This window comes from Echeneis naucrates, chromosome 21, assembly GCF_900963305.1.
Source record: "Echeneis naucrates chromosome 21, fEcheNa1.1, whole genome shotgun sequence".
NCBI classification, from domain to species: domain Eukaryota; kingdom Metazoa; phylum Chordata; class Actinopteri; order Carangiformes; family Echeneidae; genus Echeneis; species Echeneis naucrates.
In genome coordinates this window covers 1,807,423-1,823,233 of record NC_042531.1, presented here as the reverse complement: position 1 = coordinate 1,823,233, position 15,811 = coordinate 1,807,423, and the positions used below count along the sequence as shown (strand labels likewise).

The 15,811-nt window shown below is 43.3% G+C and overlaps 5 protein-coding genes across 9 annotated transcripts; all 5 read right to left on the bottom strand.

Moving 5' to 3' along the window:
- Nucleotides 1–618: 618 nt before the first annotated feature.
- LOC115061576 (gamma-crystallin M2-like) lies at nt 619–2,111 on the bottom strand. 2 transcript variants are annotated; one of them, XM_029529977.1, is made up of 3 exons: nt 2,093–2,111; nt 1,713–1,957; nt 619–891 (listed from the first exon to the last, which is right to left on the bottom strand). In XM_029529977.1, the coding sequence occupies exons 1-3, from the start codon at nt 2,109–2,111 to the stop codon at nt 619–621; spliced, it is 537 nt and encodes a 178-aa protein (XP_029385837.1). The 2 variants fall into 2 exon arrangements, with proteins under 2 accessions (XP_029385837.1, XP_029385838.1); XM_029529978.1 differs by having other exon boundaries at nt 1,713–1,955; nt 2,103–2,111.
- Nucleotides 2,112–3,233: 1,122 nt separating this feature from the next.
- LOC115062088 (gamma-crystallin M3-like) lies at nt 3,234–4,546 on the bottom strand. The gene is made up of 3 exons (XM_029530709.1): nt 4,538–4,546; nt 4,153–4,428; nt 3,234–3,506 (listed from the first exon to the last, which is right to left on the bottom strand). The coding sequence occupies exons 1-3, from the start codon at nt 4,544–4,546 to the stop codon at nt 3,234–3,236; spliced, it is 558 nt and encodes a 185-aa protein (XP_029386569.1).
- A 641-nt stretch (nt 4,547–5,187) lies between these two features.
- Nucleotides 5,188–6,345, bottom strand: LOC115061816 (gamma-crystallin M2-like). The gene is made up of 3 exons (XM_029530336.1): nt 6,334–6,345; nt 5,827–6,069; nt 5,188–5,528 (listed from the first exon to the last, which is right to left on the bottom strand). Exons 1-3 carry the CDS (start codon nt 6,343–6,345, stop codon nt 5,253–5,255), a joined length of 531 nt encoding a protein of 176 aa, XP_029386196.1. The 3' UTR covers nt 5,188–5,252.
- Nucleotides 6,346–6,614: 269 nt separating this feature from the next.
- c9h2orf80 (chromosome 9 C2orf80 homolog) lies at nt 6,615–10,510 on the bottom strand. The gene is made up of 9 exons (XM_029530335.1): nt 10,474–10,510; nt 9,520–9,592; nt 9,362–9,443; nt 9,189–9,265; nt 8,243–8,333; nt 7,952–8,029; nt 7,788–7,875; nt 7,198–7,304; nt 6,615–6,867 (listed from the first exon to the last, which is right to left on the bottom strand). The coding sequence occupies exons 2-9, from the start codon at nt 9,558–9,560 to the stop codon at nt 6,799–6,801; spliced, it is 633 nt and encodes a 210-aa protein (XP_029386195.1). The 5' UTR covers nt 9,561–9,592; nt 10,474–10,510; the 3' UTR covers nt 6,615–6,798.
- sgo2 (shugoshin 2) lies at nt 10,433–15,261 on the bottom strand. Of its 4 annotated transcripts, none has more exons than XM_029530331.1 (9): nt 15,130–15,261; nt 14,703–14,814; nt 14,382–14,557; nt 14,186–14,260; nt 13,940–14,010; nt 13,728–13,840; nt 11,679–13,607; nt 11,036–11,150; nt 10,433–10,955 (listed from the first exon to the last, which is right to left on the bottom strand). In XM_029530331.1, exons 2-9 carry the CDS (start codon nt 14,785–14,787, stop codon nt 10,823–10,825), a joined length of 2,697 nt encoding a protein of 898 aa, XP_029386191.1. In that variant the 5' UTR covers nt 14,788–14,814; nt 15,130–15,261; the 3' UTR covers nt 10,433–10,822. The 4 variants fall into 4 exon arrangements, with proteins under 4 accessions (XP_029386191.1, XP_029386192.1, XP_029386194.1 ...); XM_029530332.1 differs by having other exon boundaries at nt 11,036–11,147; XM_029530334.1 differs by having other exon boundaries at nt 11,036–11,105.
- Between the last annotated feature and the right edge of the window lie 550 nt (nt 15,262–15,811).

The window sequence follows — 15,811 nt, the reverse complement described above, 5'->3', positions numbered from 1 at the left end:
TAAAAAAAAGAAAGAAAGAAGAGGCAGCTGTTTGATTGCACAGCATAAAGTATTGTCATTCAAATACAACCCACACAGTGATGATGGATCGGGGTGGGGTGGGCTGGAGGCGTTTGTGTATCTGTGTCTCTTTATGTATAGATGACTCTTGGTGTGTGATGGGTTATTGTTCTTTCCTCCCGAAAGTGCCACCATACAAAAGGCCAACTGCACAGCATCAGCAGGATTAAACTGATATTTAACAAGAATCAGTTTACTGAATATTTTACAACAATCTGGAAGAGTCAACATGAACAAGGTAGAATAATAATGTATCGTCAGAGATCAGATCTGACGGGTCCTCTGTGACTCAACAGACTATGAAGACTCCGTTTTGCAACAGCTTTATTACGATGCTGAGTGTTTGATGAAGAACAGGTCCAAAATGTGTATTTTGTTAGCGTGTGTGAGTCCATCCAAATGTCAGTCCTTCCCCAAAGGCTTTAAGGCCTGCACAGTCGTTGTCTCAGTCGAGTCACAGGGACTCAGGTCCAGGATTCGGACCTTCCTGTAGTCTTGTATCAGCGTCATGAGATCTTTTAAGATCTCCCTTCCCCCTGTTGAATCCTGCTACACCACTCAGTAGTCCATGATGCGTCTGATGGAGCCGACCCTGGCGCTTCTACCGCCCCACTCGCTGAACCTCTTGTACTCCCCGGGCCTGATCAGGTACATCCGGCCCCGGTAGTTGGGGTGCTCGTAGAAGAGCCAGTTGCCGTTGGTGACGTTGCAGGAGAAGATGTCGTTGATGTGGAAGCGGTCCATGACGCTGGGGCAGTCGTCCACCAGGTCCATCATCTGGCCTCCGAACTCAATTCGCTCGTACAGGCGCATGTTGAAGGAGCCGGGGCCCTGGATTGGAAGGGGAGGTCATTTAATAAACCAATCACTCAACCTGACCTTTTTACGTAAAATAAGATTGGATGATCTTTTATTAATAAATTCATGTAAGAATTCATATAAGAACAGTGCAATTTAAACAAAATTATTTGCACCCTTGAAAAGATCAGAGAGAGAAGACAGAGTGAAGTAAACCAGTTTCAGACAGATGTCCAAGTCTTTATATTCTTAGCCACATCGCGTCGGTTTGACCGCTGTGGACAAACATCTGGTAGAACCGTTCACGGTTTCTAAACGAATCCTGATGTCCTGCTGACTTTACCTAAAGCACCGTCATGACGTTGTTGTTTTGTTGAATGTGTTGCCATGTTCCTTGGTACATAGCTTCATGTTCCCTTCAGGATGAACCACCAGGTCAACACTGTTTTTTTTAAATACGCATATACCTGCAAAAATGTAGGACTTTCCCATCAACTTCAAGTGGACTCCAGCATCTGAAAATGTGAAGTTTAGCTTTACCGTGTTAACATTTATCTGAAATCAGTGTTGTGTAAGAAACACAAACATTTATGTTTACTTTGGATGTTTTTTTATAACATTTTCTAACCAATGAGGGAAACGTTGTCTTTCTAAACTACCCAACTAATGTATCTGGGCTTAAATCTTGTCTTTGGTTCCACAGCCCAAGTTCACCCAGTACTTCTAGATTTGGAAGATGTGCCTATTTTGCAGCAGAGTCGGTCCGGATGTGGAGGCGACATCGGACAACTGTGGGCCAGACTTGGACCGCGGAACCAGAAGAAGACACCAGCATGTGGACAGAGGCGGCTCACCGAGGAGATGAGGCGACAGGAGCTGATGGAGTCGTTGACGCCCATCCAGTGTTGGAAGTCGGGGTACTCCCCCGTCCTCAGGTAGTACTGGTTCCCCGTGTAGTTGGGCTTCTCGTAGACCATGAAGCAGCCACTGTCCACCCTGATGGAGCTGCAGCGTCTGAGGAGGCACATCAGGTCCGAGCAGTCGCCGCTGCACTCCAGGTAACGGCCAGAGAAGTTCTTGTCCTCGTAGAAGATAATCTAGACGTGGGAATCATAACAAGAACCGATTTTTTTTTATGCTGTAAAAATGGTCCATTACAAATAAACACACAGCAATCAGTCAGTGAAATCCACTTTCTCTTTGTTTGATCTGAGGAAAGAAGAAAAGGCAGAGCTGGTGTTTACCTTCCCCATGTCGGCCGGTTTGCTGCTGTGTGGTCCGTCCAGCTCTCTGAAGACTCCCACCTGTCACATTTATAGTGAATGTGAAATGCAGACTCTGCACGTGTCATTCATATTGTAATGGACAGGAATCTTCAGCGTTTGTACCGCCGTGTTGTCCTGAAGTGTTGGCCGGCTGGTTTCGTTTTGTTTGTTTTGTGGTGTGTTAGCTCAAAAGTTGGGCTTTTATTTTTTGGTTTTTAGTTCAACTTTAGCCTCTTTAAATAGTTTTTAACATCATTTCCAAGTTGTGTTTTAAATTTCAGCAATCTGATGTCACATTTATTATCGTTAGTTCGAATAAAATTTTTGTTTTTACTGTCATGTCTTGTAAAATTTCATATTCTTGATCCAGGATGGTGTATGAGTGCTCACAAATAATTCTGTATTTGAAGCTATGATATCATTAATGATAAACCGTCTACTCTAATGACACTCACTGATACTTTTGAGTCTTTTTTATCAACATTTCATACCTTTTGTTTTCATCACCGCCCTCTGGTGGTGATCTAAATAAATCTGATTGTTTCAGTCTCTTTTTATTTGCCAAATGTTTGATAGTCGTACTTTGTGAGCCTGTTTGTCAATGTTGAGGTGCTTTCAGTCATTTCACATAATCTTCATTAGCAGATGGAAAGTTTTGTGTTTTCAGTGAACATTTCCTGTTTTTGGTTTTTGAGCAATTCAAAAACTCATTTTTAAGGCAACAGCTGTGAATGTGAGGCTCCAGCAGGATCATGGAATGCGGCCAAAAGCACCAGAAAAGGGACTAAACTCTAAACTTCTCTTAGTTTCACTCTTTGAACCGTTTCATTTATTCGATGTGTCGATCAACTGTGGATAAAAACAACAGACAGACTCCTTCAGCTCTTCAATAGATAACGCTCGACTCTCAGTGCCTCCAGTATTTTATTCAGTCCTCGGATTAAGGTCAGGATGTCGGCCCAGGACCCCGTTACCTCCTCCGGGGGAAGCATGCCCTCCAGCCGCAGAGAGCAAGAACAAAACTGAATACACTTGAGCACTGACGCCATTTTATTCAGCGTGTGAAACAAGGCAAACAGAAGACATTTGACGAGGACCGTTCTTCCGTCTTCAGAGGTCCATGAGGCGCCTGATGGAGCTGATCTTGGAGCTGTTGCCGCTCCACTCACTGAAGCTCCGGTACTGGCCGGGCCTCAGGTAGTAGTGGCGCCCCCTGTAGTGGGGCTGCTCGTACAGCAGCCAGTGACCGTCCATCACGTTGCAGGAGTTGAAGTTGGACATGCGGAAGCGGTCCATGAGGTTGGGGCAGTCGTCCGTCAGCTCCATCATCTCACCTCTCATGTCGAAGTGCTCGTACAGTTTCATCCTGAAGGTGCCGCTGTGCTGCGAAGGGAAGGTGCTGACATCTTAAAACAGTCGTTTCCATGAACTGCACACAGCTAGCTAGTTTAGCTTTACCCAAAGTCAGGAAGCATGGAAGGACAAGTCTGACTCTGTCTGAAGGTACGTTAACAAATGAAATAAACAAGCCACAACGTGCCCTTCCATTAGCTTTGGACTGGTGCCAGGCTAAGCTAAGCTGCTTAACACTTTATAAGACGTTCTCATGCTGTTTTTCTTTTTTTTTTTTTTTTAACTAAATGGGTACGTTTTAAAGCCCACAAGGTAAAATTTAGTAAATAGTAGTATCAGTGTGGGTGAACGTTCGTGCCTCTGATGAAATCTTTACCATCTCTGATTGTTTTTGTTTTATGTGTCTGACCACAAACTAAAGACCCCTGAAATTTCTTACGTTTCCTACTTTGGTTTCATTTTATTCCAAGTCGCCCTTTTTATCTTATCTTTGATATAAACGGGTATAAATGGTCTATAACGGCCTCTCATGTGGCTGTAAGCAGATAAAAATGTTAATATTAATATGAATTATATTACATGTCTGTATGTTGCTTAAAGTGACACCTTTCAGAGCACAATCGGTTGTGTGACTATCCGGTGATGACGTCATTTGGATCGTCATCGAAGGCCTTACCGCCGGGATCATGCGACAGGACCGGACACAGTCGTTCATCCCGGTCATGCCCAGGTAGTCTGAGTACTCCCCCCTCCTCATGAAGTACTGGTTCCCCGTGTATCCGGGCCGGTCGTAGATCATGAACATGCCACTCTCCACCCGGATGGAGCGGCAGCGGTCAAACATGGAGTGCAGGTCGGCGCAGTCGCTCATGCACTCGTAGTGGCGGCCTCCAAAGTTCCTGTCCTCGTAGAAGATGATCTGACGGAGCAGGAGAAGGCGGCCTGTCACGTTCTGCTCTTTTTGGTTGTTTTTTTTTTTCTTTCTCAAACACAATGACCCACAAAAATCCCCCCCAGTTAGACATTGTCTTAGCTCATAATACACACAACTGGACACAAACCTTTCCCATTTTGAAAGTGGCCGCTGGTCGAACCCCCCTGGCTGTGTGTTAAAGCTGCAGGTTGATCTTTATATACATCAGGCCGGTGTTGTTATTCTAATGAGGCATGCAGTCAGCAGAGACTCTACAGGAGTCTTCCTACTCCTGTTTGTCCATCCAGTTTCCAGCAACAGCCACAGCACCGCCGGGCGCTGGAACAATTCAGTTCATTCACACCGTCTATAAGAAGCTATTAATACACCTGCTCTATCTGATGTTCATTTTAACCCTATTATCACTACTGATGGGTTTAATGTCCCAGAATATGAATCTCCTGAATTCTGCCTTTCAAAAAAACAAACAAAAACTGAATTCTAATTCTGAGTTATTAAAGTGACTCCTGTGTTGTACCATTCAGCTTTGCTCCTGCATCCAGAGGAAGTAAAAAAAAAATCAAAAGAATTGTAATAACCTTTTTATGAATTAGCAAATACCAAGATATTTATTCACAAGCACAGAAAAAAGATGTTTACAATAGATTTGGTTTATTATTTGGTTTATTTACAACAATATCATGTTGATATGCTGGTTCGTTGTCTTTGGCTCAGCCGAATCAAACATCCCACCTCATGTCAGCTTCCACAATTATATCAACTTTTAGAGGAGGAAAACCAAAAAATTGGGGTGTTTCTGAAATGTGAATTCAAATCAAACCCAAATCAAGTGAGATTCCAGATTAAAAATCGGTGATTCTGCGGAAGGAGCCGGTGGTGGCGCAGGTGGCCCCCCAGTCGCTGAACTTGCGGTACTCTCCGGGCCTCATGAAGTACTGCCGCCCGCGGTAGTTGGGGTGCTCGTACAGGGTCCAGTAGCCGTCCATGACGTTGCAGGAGTAGATGTCGCGGCTGCGGAAGTGATCCTGCACCGACTCGCAGTCCTCGTTGAACTCCATCATCTGGCCCTGGAAGTTGGGCCTCTCGTAGATGCGGATGCGGTAGGGGCCCTCGCTGGTCTGAAGTGGAATAACAGGATCGGGGCAACGTCAGGGTGAGGGGCTCCTTGGTCTACGGCCCTGCTGGGCGTCTGGGGTCACGTCCTATTCTGCACTAAATCCATGAACTCTTATAAAAGATCTTATTCTATTTTAAAAGGATTTCATAACTTAAATCAATCTTATTTATCATTCAGTAGAAGCAGAAGCCTCATTCCATAAGAACACACAAAAGCACAAGATAAAACACAATTACACGTGTTAACCTCTTCATCATCAGCTGTCAGCTTCACCCAGGAAACGCAACGACGAAACTCACATAGGAGAAGGTGCGGCAGGAGCGGATGCTGTCGTTGTAGCCCATCCAGCGCTGGTAGTCCGGGTACTCCCCCCGGGTCAGGACGTACTGGTAGCCGGAGTAGTTGGGCTTCTCGTACAGGACCCAGCAGCCGCTCTCCACCTTGATGGAGTTGCAGCGGCTGAAGTGAGGATGCATGTCGGGGCAGTCGGTGTCGCACTCATAGGAGCGGCCCTGGTAGTTCCTGTCCTCGTAAAAGATGATCTGGGACCAGCAGGGACAGGAAGGGACCAAAAACGAGTTCAGCCAACCGGGATAAGTGAAATATATCTCAGCTGCATCAGTGAGCGTTTCTGTACATTTCAGTTCATATAAACAGTCACCTGCTCTCAGGCCATTTGGATTTTAACCGGTTACCGTCATTTTAACTTGAGACGTGTTAATCCTCAGTCCATCCAGCACAGCAAATGTTAAAACGAAAGTTCTTCACATTTACAGCATCACAAACAGGAGAAACAACTCCCTTACCTTACTACTCATTCTGCAAACTGTGCTGGAGCCGGTCACCAGGGGGGAAATGGTGGTCTCACAAAGCAGGACCAGAGCCCGCTATATAAACCTCAATCAAAGGCTTAGCAGATCCCACTTTAGCTGCTTTTTCAAAGAGCGGGGATTTAATGGACTGGCATCGCTGCCAAAAGTCTTGATCCTGGGCATAGAGCAAAAATCCCTGAATCATCAGAGCAAAAAGTCCGAACAGGCAAATTACTGACCTGCCGTGCACTCTTTATTGATATGTAGCCGTTTTATTCTCTAATCCATCATCAAGTCATCACAAAACAACACGACCTTTATCTGTGAGGTGAGTTTGACCGTGTGCTGACTGAGAGTTAGGGTTATGTGTAAGTGACAGTACAGTGGTGTCAGATACCAGGTCGCATTAATCAGCCGTACAGAGTCATTAACACAGAATAATGAAAACCAACTGAGGCGTCAGTCCTGCAGAGACTCCTGTGAACCCTCGTAGTCCTCAGCTCTGTCCTCCACAGCCTCACTGTTGTCCTAACAGTCAGACAAATCATTGTCATCAGCACTTCATCAGGTAAAATGATGACACTAATATAATAAAGACCTGCAGGCATTTTTAGCAAAATGAAAAAGGCCCAACAAATTCAGGTCACAGGGAAAAGTTAGAATTCTCCAAAAGCTTGTTCATATTTTTATTACTTACTTACTCAAAAAGCAGGCTGCTGTTGTTGTTTGGTATTGAGGCCGTATAACGTGTAAAGATTTAAACTAACAATAAAGAAAGAAAACAGCTGAGAGTGTGTGGCTCCACAGGGGGGCAGCAGATGTGTCAGAGATAATCAGACTGTTTTCATGAGAACTCACAGTGAGCGAGGACCGAGACGAGGAGGAGGACGGAGACCGGACCGAGGCTCGTCCGGCCGGAGCGCTGGCCTTCGCTCTCTGAGACAGCCATCTTTTCAACTTCTGATCTGTAAGAGGTTTCATGTGAGACTTCTGTTAGCTCAGCAGCTCCCAACCTGAGGTGTGAATCTCATGAAAAAAAAACCCCAAAACAATAAACTAAATTTTACAGATTTAATTAAATAAAATGGTGATTGAGGAAATAAGTGACTCAAAGAAAATCATCAAAGAATAAGACACAATAAGAAATATCATATGAGCACGTACGAATAAACAAATAAAAAAAATAATCACGTCAGAGCCACAGATATGGTAAAAACAATAAGTAGAAGAAAGAGGATGCCTCATGGAGTATTTTCATTATATTTACATTTATTACACATTTTACATTTTTTAACAAATATTTCAAAGACTTAAGTATTAATCAGAAACATGATGATGATGATGATGATGATGAAGCAGTGCTGCATAATAATATATTACAGTCGGTACGATTTAGATATAAAGAGTCACAAACCAAGCACAGTGAGAGTTATTATGACGACACTCACTGTGCTTCTTGGAGTGATCCACGGCTTTATAAGAGCTGAGCATGGCAAACGGGTGGTAGGACAGAGAGAAGGGGCAGACAATCGTGGCCTGGGAGTAAACACAGCACGGGACAGTTACTCTTCATGCTGCTAGAGACAGAAAAGCCAAAGGACTCTGGTCGTACCTTGGATTGGTGGTTGGAGTATGAAGCTGCTGGTTTTAGTCTGTACAGAGCCAAGATTTCCTCCACCGGCAGGTTGCTCTGGAATAATACGAAGAAGAAACAAGAAATAAAAGTTAATAACCACCAGCAGGTATCTTCTGCTTCCTCTAAACACATATTTAAAAAAGAATAAATGGATAGAGGGAAAGGAAAATAATTATTTTAAACTGAATAAATTATCTTAAAGTGTTTAACCTTAATGTGGTTTCAGTTTTCAATAAAAGTTGAATTCATGCATTTATAAAGATTTACCATAATAATCCCAGCAAAGGAGGACAGGATCATGGCCTCCCGCTCTAAGCGATTTGGATACCGGGTCCCTCCTAAGCTGCATGTCGCTCTGCTGGGGCAGACAGAGAGACGGAAAGGGGTCAAAATCGATGAAGAAATCAAACTCCACTGTTAAAAGGCTGAACACAAGAAGCCAGTTTCAAAGGCAGGCGGTGTGAGGACCATCCTGAAGCTGCAGGTCCATCTTCCTGGTCCAAGGAAGAAACGGGCAGAGATGGATGTGATGCTGGCTCAGTTGGACTTATTGAGCTAATTGTATAATAAATAATAAATCAATATACACATAAATAAAAGATGGGAACTGAATCTGTATTTTTTATAGTTTCAGCTTTAAAATTAGACAATAATGCACATTTCAAAATATCTGTTTTAGCTTATCACTAAATCCCCTAAGTAACATCTTATTTTATCTAAGCAGCACTAAAGTAGTTTCCTTAGTCACTTTAAACAACTTTTATATTGAAAACATTCCTTATTAATTCAAATTGTTTTATGTTACCCTAAATTAGATTATAAATCTGTAAAAAATAAAAATACACGACTAATCAGTTGGTAATTGTTTTGGTTTTACATCAGATTAGAATTTTAAAACTTTCATTTCTGTTGGACACAGAGGCCCCCAGGAGATATCTGCTTGCTCATCCCTCCCTCTGTCTAAATATAACAATATCTCTGTGCAGCTCAACCTCCTAAATTTTTTATTCCCACTTGCTTCCCACACTGTACAGCAGTATCAAGTGTTCAGCCTGTTCCAAAAACAAGCTGCAGGAAATTTACACTCAGAGAGCAAAATATTCTTCATACACATTTCTGCCAAATTCATCTGGATGCATTTGGTGCTTAAAACATGAATCCACTAACAGTTCAGTGTTTCTGAGATATATAAGATTCAATAAAATAAGCTCACATGATATCGAGCACATCCTTTTCTTCTTCTTTGTCCAACCACCAAAGAGCGACGCTGATTGCAAGATCATAGTGAGCCTGTGACACAAATGAAGGTCACTTCATCAGGTGTAATTCAGACTTTCACAAACAAAGGTGGCGTCGCTTTGACCTGCTGCATCTGATGTTCCTCACCAGCTCGTCCAGAACCGTTGATGTCGCCTTCCCCTTCGGATCGAACGAATTCTCTCTGATTTTTTGCCCAACATAATCACCACTGTTCAGATTGCAAAGAGATGATTCATTGGACTTCATTTTAAGAGGATTCATTTGTACTTTTTGTCAACACTCACATAAGGGCCTCGACGTCTCGTTTCAGCTGCCTGGCCCCCATTTTTCTGAGTGAACTCCTCGTATTTAGGAAACCTGCTAAGACATCAGAAAAAGATTGTAGCCCTTCCAACAGCTGACTGAGTGAAAACATCTGCTGAGCTGGTGGCATGAAGACGAGCTTGGAAAACATTAACTAACAAGTAAGGGGTTAATTAAACAGTGTGTACTTTTTAAACTTCCTCACTAACCCAAAAACTTTTTAATGACATCATATTTAACTCCAAAACAGCTACATGATGTACCAACATTCATCCAGCCTGAACTTCTCAGGGCTCAGATATGGCATGACTGTCAAATGCTACGTCCACATCTTGTCCTCTTCAGTCTGCAGGATAACAGCTGGAATCTACTCAGATGTGGAACCATATGGGACCAAGGCGTTTCCCGGGCCAGAAGCCTGGAAACTACTATCGAAGTGTTCCACAAACCAAATCCATACACGGCACGACCTGTTGAAATGTTATTTCCACACTTCCACATCAAACACTGTCTGTCAGCGCCGAAGGATAAGCAGCCAGAATCTGCCCGGACGTGGAAGTGTAAGCCTTTAAAGCTATAGTCATTTTAAACTTCAGGTCAGGCCTCTGGTTTTTCCATCTCCTCTTCATCTGTCAGCTCTCTGTTCAGAAATTACTGCAAGAGAAGGAACTGAGTGTTTTTTTGTTTTTTTGTTTTTTTCCCAGTGACCAATGTGGCCATGCGTCTGATATTTTCAAAAATAAGTCATAAGTGAGGAAAACCATACTGCTGTCCCATGGTGCTCTGTGGACAGGAAATGAAACCTTAAAAACAGCAGCAATTACACACCAGTGCAACAAATTCAAAACTGGAGCCGTCTGTTCTGAATGACAACATATTTTAATGGTACTAAAAACAACAAACAGTAACATCTCCAACACAATATCTGAACTTACCACTCGGTCACAAACACAAACTGATGCTGCACAGCGAAAGAAGGAGCTTACAATGCTTCACTTGGGAATGAATGTGATGACCTTTCCGCTGAACACAAGCCTTTTACAGTGTGGATGGGGATCGGGCTTCTCAGGTGATCAACCTGGACTGAATCATTTATGACCCGCCTCTGAGCATCGCCAACCACAACAGTGGAGACCGGAATATACTCTTGTGAGAGCATCTGTCTGCTCAACACTACAAAATACTGCTAAGTGGTTTAAAAGGCTCTTTATCAAGCTTCAAAAATTAAGCAAGCAGTAAAATAAAGCAGAGTAAAAAATGAGGAGAAGAAAAGAATAATAATAATCAGTCCATAAAAAGGGAGGTGTCCAATTTGGGCTTGGCTGCGGTTTTCTTCTGCTTCTTCTTCTTGCTGCCTTTAAAGACCGGAGAGCTCAGAAACATGCTGTCGGTGAATTTATCTCCACGTCTTATTTTACTGTTGGAAAAGGAAATAAACAGAATTCATTAATCGCAGCTGTTTTCTGTGCTGACTCTGTAGACAAACGGCGTCCTCACCTGTTGATGCGTGGCTCCTTGTAACTCACGACGCCGTGGCGTCTCCTGGTCCGGCCTCTGCTTTCGCTGTCTGGGGTTGTAACGGTGTTGGTCAGTGATGTTAAGACTCTTCCTGCTGCAACACACAAAACGTCAGACCCAAGCTGCTACTCAACACACACACACACAAAAAAAGTTCAAAGATGTTGTTTTTCACAGCAAATATGAGAAATTAAATGGGAAACAACAGCACTTGAGGGTCAGTGTCCCCAGATCATACGAAAATATGCTTAAATACACTCATATCTGAGATTTAATACTTTAACTACTATTATAAAGAAATGGAGACCAACGTGTGGCTCCAATCAAACATTTTTCTCACTATGGATTGAGCTTTAGATCATTTTTTTCAATGAATCCTTCAGAGTATGAAATGTGAAATCTCCATAGGGACGCCTGAAATGGTCCGAAACTCAACATGCTCATGTTCAGACACACAGCTGCAGGAACTATGAGATGACTCCGACATCAAAACAGCAGCAGCTTGAGCTTTCTGCCTCTAAATAGGAAGTTTCTCCTCATCACTGTCATTCTGTAATGAGGATTTTTATTTGATCTGATGCAAGTTAGTGCAACAACTGACTAACAACTGTTGATACTGCACCTGGAGACTGACATTCGCTGGAGACAGCAGCAGGCTCCTCAATCTCTGCCGCCCCGCCTGGTTCCTCCCTCACTGGACTGGCCAGTAGAGAGACCACCTCAGTGTTAGCAATGCTAACATCCATGGCCAGCCATGGTGGCACCTCCTCCGTCAGCAGATCTCCCAGCTCCTGATGAAACACCTCGTTACCAGAATCCACGGTGCCCGACATGCTTGCTGGCCCCGTGCCGCTAAGTGAAACACTGTCTTGAGTTTTCCGCCTATACATGATAAAGGTCTCCCTCGTGTTTGTAGTTTCTGCAGGTTTATGCAGTTTAGATTTTGTTCTATGCTGTTTTGGTTTCAACTTTGACCTGATGGGGTCCGACTCGTAGAAATGCCCACTTGTGTCCAAATGTGAGTCAGCCACTTGTAAGTCCTCTAATTCAGTGCCGCCCACAGGTGAAGCCTCATGGGATTTCTGAAGGTTGAACTCTTCTTCCTCAGATCTCACCCCTTTGTTGCTTCGGCTGTCTTTATCCCTCTTCTTTTTGTCATTTGGGTCATCACACTTTTTCCTCTGGGCAGCTTTCTTCTTGCCAGAGCGCTGTGTTTCTTCTCTCCTAGCTTTTTTAGGTTTCTGAAACTGGGTGCCTGTCGAGGATTCTCTGTCCAGCAGCAGTCGGTCAAGGTTGCTGTTGTGGCTCAAATCTTGACAGCTCCCTGGATCCTGAGTGGCCACCCAGGGACGTTTTGTGGAGCTCTGAGGGTCCTCGACTAATCTTCTGTCACTTTGGGGCTTTGATTCAGTATGTTGGTCTGTGACACTTGTAGCCATGGCTGCTGCCTCGGAGTCCTGCTCTGAGGCTCCCGGTTCTGCTGATAAACTGCTCAGAGGGGCCCAATCCTTCACCACTGAGATAACAAATGTGGGTCTGCATTTAAATTTTTGACTTCCCTCTGAACTTTTGCATGGTGGGTTATCACCACTTGGGGAAAGACAACCCGGGTGGTCTGACTGCGGACATATGAACTCAAACTCTTTAAATTCTTCTCGGTCTTTAGACGCTTCACAGTTTCCCTTAACTTCTTGCTCCACTGTATTGCAAAGCAGTTCTGATCTGGGCTGACTGCTCTCCCTTTCGTGGGAGGACAAACTGAATGTGGTTCTGCTGGCTGAAGAAACCCTTCTGCTTTTTTTCTTGGACCTCCTGCATGTGACTGTGGACAAGACTTCTTCACCTGCCTTGTCCCTTGGCCATGAATCTACACTGGCTTTGGATAAATTTTCAGGATCCATGAAATAATTGTCAACATTGTTGTAGGCCTCAATCATTGACTTGGTGGGCTGTGGCAATTTCAACTTCTCCTTTGCTGCTTTCTGACAGTTGCCAGACTTGCCCAGTTTGGGAATGCGAGAGGTAACAACAGAACTCAACAGTTTTTTAGGTGACTGACACCTGAAAACTTCTAGGTCTTCAATATTCTCATGATCATCTGTCAACAAACTGTCAGGGGGAGCTGTCTGAACATTGGTCATCCCAGAATCTGCTGTGTCCTTCACCTGCACATGTTGATCCACATTCAACTCACCGACTTTTTCCTTTTTCTTCTTCTTCGTTCTTTTGGCATTGGTTTCAACAATGACTATCTCACCACCAACGCTTTGTGTCATCTCCATTGTTGAATCCAGAATCACAGTCTTCTCCTGTCTGTTGCAATGTTCCAATTCAGGGTTCATGTTATCGACAGAAGCTGGTTTGGATTCTTCATAAGTGCTGAGGCGTGAGGAGGTTTGGCAGCTCTGAGGGATCGACTTTGCATCAAATCCTGACTGAGAAAACATCATCGACAGCCTCTCTACTTCATCTCTCAAGCTGCTGTACGGATGTGATGCTTCCATCTGTGGAGGTGGGATCAGCTGGCTTGAACGCTTCTCACCATCTATACCTGTGAGAAAGCGGTTGTGAAAAACAAACAAGTAAGTATTTCCAGCGAGACCCTCATCAGTATCACAGGGTATATAAGTGTACAAAATTTGACAATGGTTTCACACTAAAAGCACTCTACCATTGTGAGTGTCGGGTTTGTCCTGGATGCAGACGTTCTCATCTAGGTGTTTGTCAAGCAGGTCAGCTCTTACGTGTTTTGTCTCCAGCTGCGGAAGTAAGTGATCTGTAAGACTAAGATGGAGATGTTGGAGATCAAAAGGTAAGACAAAACTGCATAAATCAAAGGAAATTTTCAACACACATATCCATTGAAGTAGAATATGTACTTACCTTTCCGCAGCAAGATTTTCCTCACTTTTACCAAATAAGTTGTGTTTATCCTGAGACAGTTGATGAAGATCCTGTGGGATATAAAAACAGTTGTAATTGTACACTCTCTCTGATAAACTTCTATGATCATTCAGTCTCACAAATTCATGTCAGCATGGTTAGCTTGCACAGAAACTGGAGACAAACATGGATTTCTTCTATTGAAATAATAAAATAAAAAAGAAAAATACTGTGAGGAGTCCTTACGCTGTCTGGGAATAAGTCGGCCACCAGATCAAAGTGCTGCAGAGTGTTTTTGTGAAGACTGTTCAAGATAAGGAGCTGTGATGGAAAGTCAATATCGTGAACTACTGTCAATAAAATCAATCATAAAACCAAATATATATGTGCATCACAACTTAATGCTTAAATGGCTAAACTTTAGGCAAACATCAGAGCTCACCACTTTCCGGTCTTTGTATTTTCTGGTGGCCAGTTCAAAGCACAGAGCCTCCACCTGTTTCTGCAGACATACAATCTCCTTCTCCAGATGCTGGTTCCTCTCCTTCTGCGCTCCCAAAGCCAGAGCTAAGGCCCTGTTGTTGGTCTTCAACGAGATCTTGAAGAACGAGGACGAGTCTGGTGTGATCGAAACCAGAATTGAGGAGAGAAAATGTAACATTTTCAAACAAATGCATGCGAGCCATTCAACATTGCGTGTTTAGTATATGTGCAACATAGAAATGTTAGTTTGTGGCTGTGCTGAAATGATGAATGGACTCACTCAGGAGCTTGTTTTTTATCTTTGACGCTGCAACAGAAGTCTGCTTGGAAGCCTTTGAAGGCAGCATTGTCTTCTCAGAGAACATCAGCAGACACACACAGAAATCAGTAACCTGAGGACAAAAAGACAACACAAAACAAAGATGTTACTTTGGTCCTGAAGGCCTGACTCTGTTTTATCATATACCATCTCCAAACACAGTGCAGGGAGAGGCAGCTAAATACTTTTGTATAAAAGTATACAATAACATTACAAACCAATGCAAGGCTTTTTTTTACACACCTAATGAGTTTATATGATTAATTTGGTTGCCAAAGCTCAAATCTTTAAATCTTCAGTTGGCTGTCAGCCGGATGCTAACTCCGCTGCTAACTGTTGTAGCCAGCGCGATTCCACACTTTATTTCGGAAATTAAGACGAAACTTACCGGCACTAAAATGTAGGACCGGCGACAGTCTCCGGCTTTGGGCAGGGAACTTGATTTAAAAAGGATCAGAAAGACAGTGAGCTGGCCAAACACAGATCTTTGGTGTCGTCCTGGCTGAAGCTCTCAAATCGTCCGCAGCAAGATTTAAACATAAACTCAGAGACCGCCGCGCGTCTGCGCATGTGCAGACCAGCGTGGCTGCTTTCCCTCTCCGTTTGACTCGTAAGGCTTGTATTAAATTTATTTTAACTCGAAAAACAAAACAAACGAACACAAAGTGGAAATTAAGTCGTTCTTAAACTATCATTCAAATCGCTTTTTGAAATATTCCTCGGATGGGGTGCAGGAACTGTATTCCTGAGGACAGGGAAACATGGGAAGCACTGTGATGATAATAATAAATACAAATTTACTGTATTAGCATGACTGTTGTTAAGCATTGAGATACAAAAAGCAAGTTGCACAGGATTTTCAGGATGAAGGTTTAAACTTCTACTTACTGAGCACACTAGTGTTTATAATACAGTTATAGATAAATAGATTTCTCTTCGTTTTAATAATGGCTGAGAACTAGAAAATAGATAAGCAGATAACATATAGATAGATAGATAGATAGTTTTATAATGGCTGAGAAACAGCACCTAAATGGCGCTGTGTGCTCAAATGTCATGTAAACTTCAAT

Coding starts and splice junctions, on each gene's coding strand:
- LOC115061576 (XM_029529977.1), bottom strand. Junction 892..1,712: donor CCTGTCGCCTCATCTCCTCG/GTGAGCCGCCTC, acceptor CTTCCAATCCAG/GGCCCCGGCTCCTTCAACAT.
- LOC115062088 (XM_029530709.1), bottom strand. Junction 3,507..4,152: donor CCTGTCGCATGATCCCGGCG/GTAAGGCCTTCG, acceptor TTCCCTTCGCAG/CACAGCGGCACCTTCAGGAT.
- LOC115061816 (XM_029530336.1), bottom strand. Junction 5,529..5,826: donor CCTGCCGCACCTTCTCCTAT/GTGAGTTTCGTC, acceptor ATTCCACTTCAG/ACCAGCGAGGGCCCCTACCG.
- c9h2orf80 (XM_029530335.1), bottom strand. CDS start 9,560: ATGGGGGCCAGGCAGCTGAAACGAGACGTCGAGGCCCTTAT. Junction 9,444..9,519: donor CGAGACGTCGAGGCCCTTAT/GTGAGTGTTGAC, acceptor CAATCTGAACAG/TGGTGATTATGTTGGGCAAA. Junction 8,334..9,188: donor AAGGATGTGCTCGATATCAT/GTGAGCTTATTT, acceptor TGTCTGCCCCAG/CAGAGCGACATGCAGCTTAG.
- sgo2 (XM_029530331.1), bottom strand. CDS start 14,787: ATGTTCTCTGAGAAGACAATGCTGCCTTCAAAGGCTTCCAAGCAGACT. Junction 14,558..14,702: donor GATAAAAAACAAGCTCCTGA/GTGAGTCCATTC, acceptor CGATCACACCAG/ACTCGTCCTCGTTCTTCAAG. Junction 10,956..11,035: donor AAGGAGCCACGCATCAACAG/GTGAGGACGCCG, acceptor CTTTTCCAACAG/TAAAATAAGACGTGGAGATA.